The sequence below is a fragment of the Aplysia californica genome, unplaced genomic scaffold (assembly GCF_000002075.1).
Source record: "Aplysia californica isolate F4 #8 unplaced genomic scaffold, AplCal3.0 scaffold01131, whole genome shotgun sequence".
Lineage (NCBI taxonomy): Eukaryota > Metazoa > Mollusca > Gastropoda > Aplysiida > Aplysiidae > Aplysia > Aplysia californica.
Genome location: NW_004798401.1, coordinates 169,136 through 176,911, shown reverse-complemented (window position 1 = coordinate 176,911; position 7,776 = coordinate 169,136). Strand labels below are relative to the sequence as shown.

Sequence of the window (7,776 nt, the reverse complement as noted above, 5' to 3'; positions counted from 1 at the left end):
ATACGAGGTTCTGGATAAGCCTTCTTTATGAATTAGCTTAATTGAAGCACCCATAACTGACATTGTCTGGTGCATTTTATATGCCTGACTTAATAAAGAAATGCTTCATTCATTCATTCATTCATTCATTCATTCATTCATTCTTTTATTCATCCATTTTATTTCAGTCAGTTCAGAAATTCAAATATGATCATAAGTGAAGGAGTTACATTAGGTAAATCATTTGAAATCCTGTTAAAAGGATGACTAACGTATTGGTAAACAAGATGTTCTCATAAAGCACAAACGTAGTTAACATTTAATTTAAGGCAACAGTCACACTTTGAAAAGACAGGTGACAATAGTCCTTAATAAGAATAAGTGACAAGTCTATGCACTCTCTAGATGTCACCTGGCCATTTTGTTTATCAGAGAGAGGGTAAGGTTTCATCCCTTCTCAGACTATGAATCCGCTGATTAGTCGAATCTTTCAGTCGTGGTTGAGACAAAATAGTACTGAACCTACCCATGTTCTTCTTGACCCTGAAGTCTATAGAGGACATTGTGATAAATTTGTGCCTCAACAATACAAGTGATATGGACATTTACGCAGCTGTTTTGAATATCTAACCCCAACTATGCTCGCATCACCTAGATTTTTACACCATCCAAGGGCTGGTTTGGAAACCACTGAGCAGACCCTGTTCCATGAATTGACTCCAGCTACCATTTCGAAGTCCTTTCCAGAGATGTGTCTTATATGTGGGGGCAAGGAAGTATCAGCATCATCCCAGACTGAGTCTGCACCAACACCAGTGTCGCCTGGAATCACGCCCCAAACCATACTGACGTTTCACCAGGTAGCTGTAAGTCAGCTGAATTATTACCTGCGGAGTCACAGAAACACGATCTGCAAACTACATTCCTAGGTCCATCTCACCTTCAGGGACCTTAGCCACTTTTCCTGGAGCCTGATCCAGAAACACAACGCATTTGGGATGGCACAGAGGAAAAGAAAGGGTTTTTCAAGGGTGGCAACAGATAAGCGAAGGCCATCCGTGGATCTGGTCAGGAATACCATAATGATTCAATGAAAAGCCCAGCTACTTCACTGAAACCAAACTGTGATTGAAAGAGCTGAACTCTGAAATGTAAAGGGCAAAGGGCTCTCGAGGAAGACAGACACATTAATTTTGATTTAGTGTGGTCCTCTCATGGGATGAAAATAAAATGTCTCTTTATTGGACTAGTGGACATAGACCAACCTCATAGGAGGCGTTCAGAAAGTAACCAGACTGGGCATAGCTTCAAATACACATTTAAAATGGTGGTCATAAAGTGCCAGTGTGTAAAAGATGTTCCTGCATTCAACTGGTTTGAGTGAATGATTTGTAAGCGACATTTAGAACCAGTTATCAAAGGAACTCAGATATCTACAAAATGCAAGTACAATTCTGCCAAGACCACGGGAGGTAGCCTCTCAACAGGCACCCCCCCCCCCCCCCCAATCAATGAAACAATCAGGATGAATAGCCTGTCTTGTTCATGCCAAAGAAAGATATGTGCGACCTTTGCATTATCCGTGAAGTTGGCAACGTGCGGGTGATGTTTGGAATGCTCACACTCTAGAAAAGGGGCAGCGGGCAAGGAAAAGGAACGAGACAAATCTGAAGCCATCAAATATCTCGCCAGTGATGAACCTAAAACGGGGCATGTTTTCTATGGATCTTCAGCTTGTACTTCTTACACTTACACTCCCCCAAACTGAATGCATCAGCCTTATATTACAAAACAAAGCGTGTCGTTCATAACTTTACGATATTTGAAGCTGCAACACATCAGGCTACTTGTTACGTGTGGCATGAAGCAGAAGGGGGAATTAGCAAATAAGTTTGCTTCATGTATACTGGCTTTCTTGAAGGAAAATCTGTACTTCCAGAGAACCATCATCGACAGCGACTGCTGTGGTTACCAATACAGAAATGCCACACTAGCCAATGTTTCTCTAAGCCTGTTTGCAACAACACATGGTAGCACAATTGAACAGAAATTGTTGATCAAAGGACACACACAAATGTAAGTTGACTGTGCGCTCAACTATTGAAAGATCAGTTGGAAAAGCACGAATCGAGGTCCCCCTACACTACCTCCATTCCTCCAGGATGGCCAGAGAAAAACCAGACAAATATTTGGATCACACATTATTCTAAGTGAGGAAGCTACAAGTCAATCAGACCAGAAAGAAAAACTGGTGATCCTGTTGTCACCGACATCAGGTGTTTGAAGTACACCCCAGACATGAACATCCAGTTCAAGCTGCACTTCAGTGATGAATGGGCTGACGTTACGAAGGCAGGACACAGAAATAGTGTAAAGCGCATAGAGCCTACTGCTGAGCGGGGATATGCGCTATACAAATGCTATCTATCACCTGTAGGAGCTTGAATCTGTTATTTCCAATATACGTCATCACTTTATAACAGTTTACCCCCTTATCATTACAATCACCTGCAGGAGCTTGAATCTGTTATTTCCAATATACGTCATCACTTTATAACAGTTTACCCCCTTATCATTAATAGCTATTCATTATGAGGGGGGGGGGGGGGGGTTCAGTCCCAGACATCGTACTGATCTTTTTGGGGGGTTTTGTCCGCACGTACGTTAAGTATTTTCATAATTAACCTTATTAGTTTTCATTACCCACCACCTTTTATTTGATTGACATCCTCCATTCGTTTCTCAAAGCATTTTGTGTTGGGCGTTTGTGTGTGTGTGTGTGTGTGTGTGTGTGTGTGTGTGTGTGTGTGTGTGTGTGTGTGTGTGTGTGTGTGTGTGTATGTGTGTGTGTGTGTGTGTGTGTGTGTGTGTGTGTTACATTGTTTTCTTAATAAATTGTGTAATGGACTGACGCACTAAAACTTAGAAAAACAGGTCTATATTTTGATCTAGATATATTTCTTTCCATTGTGAAAGCCATCTGTAGTGCAACCAGAGACCATATTGCAGAGATATACTATTGTAAAATGGAAGTAACCAGATCTAATCCTGGAAAATTATATTGAAACAGATTGCACAAATCGCTGATGCGTTTGAGGTTTCAAACACAAATTCTGCAGATAACACACATTTATTTGACTTCATTTGGCCGGGAATCCAACTCTAAACTAATTGATCTTGAAGAAACATCTTCATCACTTTGTGGCGTTCCAAACAACAGATGCATACTGCAACCAAATGAGCTGCGAGAAAACTCGCAACCCTCAAACTCAGTCCTGATGAAACCTCGCAACCCTCCCGCCGGCTGACTACGAGGTTTCATCAGGACAAAAATGTTGTGATGAAACCTCGCATCCCACAGCGTAACCATTTAAACAGTAGAAAAGTAATTTTTATGTAATAACCACGTTTCTAAGGTGTTTTCATTTATCTGTACCGACTTTGGTTCACATAGGTCATTTTGTTCACGAGTAAATCAGTTTTTTGTCTCTCCTGTAAAATTTTCCTTTCTGGGGTTGCGAGGTTTCATCACTCCACCAGCGATATGTGTGTGTGTGTGTGTGTGTGTGTGTGTGTGTGTGTGTGTGTGTGTGTGTGTGTGTGTGTGTGTGTGTGTGTGTGCTTGCATATATAAATATATTTGTCTGTTGCATGGCCAACAATGTAATCAAGCAAAACCCTAACTGCGAAACCATTTTCAACTTGTCAGAACCCCTGGAATTTCAGGTATTTGTTGGTAACTGCTTCCTCATCAGGAACATACTAAAAGTAGAAGGCCACCTTCCACCTTCCACCTTCCACCTTCCACCTTCCACCTTCCTCCTTCCACCTTCCACCTTCCACCTTCCACCTTCCACCTTCCTCCACTGAACGTCTGAGGTGGAATGGCCAGACCCCCTGCTTTTACACGCACAAACCTTGAATGTAATTCTCGAGTGGAGAGGTTATTTACTTTTTTGAGCGTCTCTGTCTGTCTCCTGGGACGTTTTATCCCATTCACCTCCGGGTTGAAGCGCCCGCCTCCCAAAAGATATGTGAGGCGTGCTGACAAAATGAGTTACTTCTAGCAATGTAAAAATGGACTTATCAGTCGAAATAGGCAGATTAAAAGATTGTTAATTTGTGCCGTTTTCTTCAAGTCTACCTAGTCTTTAAAAAAAAATTATTCCATAGTTATTGTACAGACTCCACTTATAAAGTTCACATATCGATTTGTATGTATCTAATTTGTATCGATTTTTTTTTCAGGTGTATGTGTGTGTGTGGAGGGGGGGGGGGGGCGTTAGATATCTACATTAGTTCCCCAGAAGGTGGTTGGCGGATGTCGCAGCAACGTCCTACATCCGCAATGTCCGTTCACCTGACAGTTCTGTTCGTTGTCTCGCCAACTCAAGACAGTCTGGCCCCTTCAGATTCTCCTTAACGAAACAAATGAACGAACCGCACCTCCCTACTTAAACCATAGTTTTTTCTTCTACACTAAAGATCCCAAGAAGAAATTATTTCGCGTGTACCCGTTACTAATATGGCCTCAGTAGTCTAGTGGTTAGGCTAAATGGCCCTTAAATCGTGGGGTTTTCGAGTTCGGGAGTTTGGGCCCCTGGCCTTTGTGTCCTTGAGAAAGGCACTTAACAAAATGTTTCTCCATTCACCCAGACGCGGGGAAAGGATACCTGACCATAGACAGCTTAAGATGTTGTCATTATATTAGTGTTTCAGCGCCTATGAAATGGCAGCTTGCATTATGCTTCCCAGGAAGTTGAGATTGCTTTTGAGTGCTATCAGGAGAACTGTCGTCAAAATAGATTGTATTGTAAAGCGTTTAGAGCTTGCTGCTGGGCGGTTTTTACGCTATCTATACAAATGCTAACTATTATCATTAATATTATTATTATTATTATTATTATTATTATTATTATTATTATTATTATTATTATTATTATTGTTCTTGTTCTTGTTGTTGTTATTGTTACATTTTTTTACTATCATCACCATCATAGTAGTAGTAGTAGTAGTAGTAGTAGTAGTAGTAGTAGTAGTAGTAGTAGTAGTAGTAGTAGTAGTAGTAGTAGTAGTAGTAGTAGTAGTAGTAGTCGTAGTAGTAACAGTAGTAGTAGTAGTAGTAGTAGTAGTAGTAGTAGTAGTAGTAGTCGTAGTAATAGTAGTAGTAGTAGCAGTAGTAGTCGTAGTCGTTATAGTAGTAATCGTAGTCATAGTCGTAGGCGTAGTAGTAGTAGTAGTAGTAGTAGTAGTAGTAGTAGTAATAGTAGTAGTAGAAGAAGTAGTAGTAGTAGTAGTAGTAGTAGTAGTAGTAGTAGTAGTAGTAGTAGTAGTAAGTAAAAATTAAGTGTACGAGAACAAAGAACGTCAATCATGACTGTACCCAATCTAGGATTTTATTTAAGACTATGGTCTACGCTACTACATAACACATAGATGTGTCTTCCTAAATCATGCACAGTTGTAGTCGCCGCTCTTTGCTCACTATAAAAACTTGGCCGCGAAGCGTGCATATCATCATGGACAGTGCCCTAACGCCCAAATGACGGACAGAGACACCAGCTTCTCTATTATCGCAAGTACACGGAATTTCTCCCCCTTTGTCCTTCATTTACCTCACACATGTTGCGCTCCTTAATGAACCGGAAATGCTCCAGAGTGCAAGGTTTTTGATACCATTACGTTTGTATAAGTCTCTGGTTTTTACTCCACTGACACTTCATCTGGTCGCTTTTAAGGACAAGCGGGCTAACCCAGATTTAGATTTCGGGGGTTTCCAGAAACCTTGACCTACACCAAAAGTGGGCATTGCCCTACCTATACGAGAAGTTTGGTTCCATTGGTGTGTACATTTTTTTGGTTGTAAAGAAAACTCTCCTTTTCTTTTAAAGAAACTAAACAAGGGACAAAACTTTACCTTTTCTCAAAACAGCATTTTTCGGGATAGCCCCCTTGTGCTAAAAGCGACCATCAGTATGAATGACTCTGTGAGCGCGTTTATTTCTCTCTTACAAGTAATCATTTACTCCTTTGCTATATTTAATCGTGTATGTGTCCCCCCCCCCCCCCCCCCCCCCACAAACACAGTCCTGCACGTGCCACGCCTACCACTCGATGCGCAACAACAGCATCCCCCCAGAGAACATCGTCCACATGTCTAACGATGACGTAGCTCACGACCCCGAGAATCCCATCCAAGGAAACCTCGTCAACGTTCCAGAAGGGCCGAACCTTTACCCTGGATGTGAAATGGACTATCGGAAGGAAGAAGTTACACCGGAAGTCTTTCTCAAAGTTCTCGCTGGCGACAAGGAGGGCGTAAAGGAGCTGATTGGTCGTGACGGTAAGGTAATTGCCAGCGGTCCTGACGATCATGTGTTCGTCTATATGATTGATCATGGAAGTCCAGGGGTCTTCTACTTCCCAGATTTGACTGGGCTGCACAACACCGACCTCATCAACGTCCTCAATCAGATGTACAGAGAGAAAAGTTACAAGGAGATGGTGATTTACATGCAGTCCTGCTACTCGGGAAGCATGTTCGAAGGTCTACTCCCGAACAATATCAATATCTACGTTACAACATCCGCCAACGCCCACGAGGGTGCATATATGTGCTGTTGGGATCAATTTCGTAAAGTGTACGTAGGAAGTGTCTATGATAACGCCTGGATGTATAACACAGACAAGACAAATCTCCACAAGGAAACACTCTACCAGCAGTACGAAGTGGTGAAAAAAGCTTGCAGCACAGCTAGAGGCGTGAGTCACCCCCAGCAATACGGATACCTAAGCATGAACAAGGAAGTCCTAGCTCAGTACCAGGCAAAATCAGAGCAGTACACACCCGGGGTCTGTCGTAACACACAGGACACAGATGAACATACTCAGGGGTCAAAGTTCACGTACGCCGGAATTGACCTCAACAACCCCGCCCTTGACATGGTTCAGATCGCCACCACAGCCCGTCGCCTCATCGAGTCCCGTGATCTCAGTGGTCAGAAACGGAAAAAGCTCGAGGCCGAATTACGCCATTTGATGCTGGTAAAGAAAAAAGCCGAATCGTTGACCAAAGACCTGGTCAGGGCAGCCTTGTCCAGCCTCAGAGGTGTGACGGAGACCGACATACTGACCGGCAAAGAGCGAGTAGACAACTCTGAGTGTTACAAGGCCGCCCTGAGCCTTTTCTCTGCCCGGTGTCCTGGCATCGACATGGGGAGGTACCCATTCGCCAGGAGAAACCTGCAGGCCTTTATCAACCTCTGCAACCACCAGCCCCAAATAGACGTCATGAACGCTATCATGGAAGTCACGGAGAAATACGGAATTTGCCGAGCTCTGTAGGTCCGGCTGATCAACTTGTCCTCAGTTCCTGACGTCTACCCTTCCTTTGATTTCTACTTCTTTATCCACTGTCTAAAGTTATTGTTTGTAGTTTGTGATATTTTTCACTTTAGTTAATAAAAAAAAGGGTTCAACTAACACGATGTCCTTATTTATATTCGTTCGGTCATTTCCCTACGCCATACTTTTGTGACAAACCTTTCTCTGCCAGAATTGATCTCATCGTCCACAGAAGAAGCCATAAGTCATCGTGAAAAGGTGAAATGGTATGGGTTTAACGCCCCTATCAACACTATTAGGTTATTTAAGGGGCGGGACCTCCTAGTTTAACGTACGTCTCCAATAGGACCGAGCCAAGTGGGAAGTTCTTGTTAAGTACTTAAGTACTCCCAAGGATACAACGTCGGACTGAGCTGAGGCTCGAACCCCCGAACCCGCAATCTCACGATTATG

General features: G+C 42.8%; 1 protein-coding gene across 1 annotated transcript in view; it reads left to right on the top strand.

The window, feature by feature from the left end:
- LOC101850219 (legumain-like) overlaps positions 1-7,461 on the top strand; it is a 10,473-nt gene extending 3,012 nt beyond the window's left edge. The window contains exon 2 of the mRNA XM_005111822.3: positions 6,067-7,461. Coding sequence (XP_005111879.1) covers positions 6,094-7,323 — 1,230 coding nt within the window. The 5' untranslated portion in view covers positions 6,067-6,093 and the 3' untranslated portion in view covers positions 7,324-7,461. The remainder of the gene's footprint in view (positions 1-6,066) is intronic.
- The last annotated feature ends 315 nt before the right edge of the window (positions 7,462-7,776 follow it).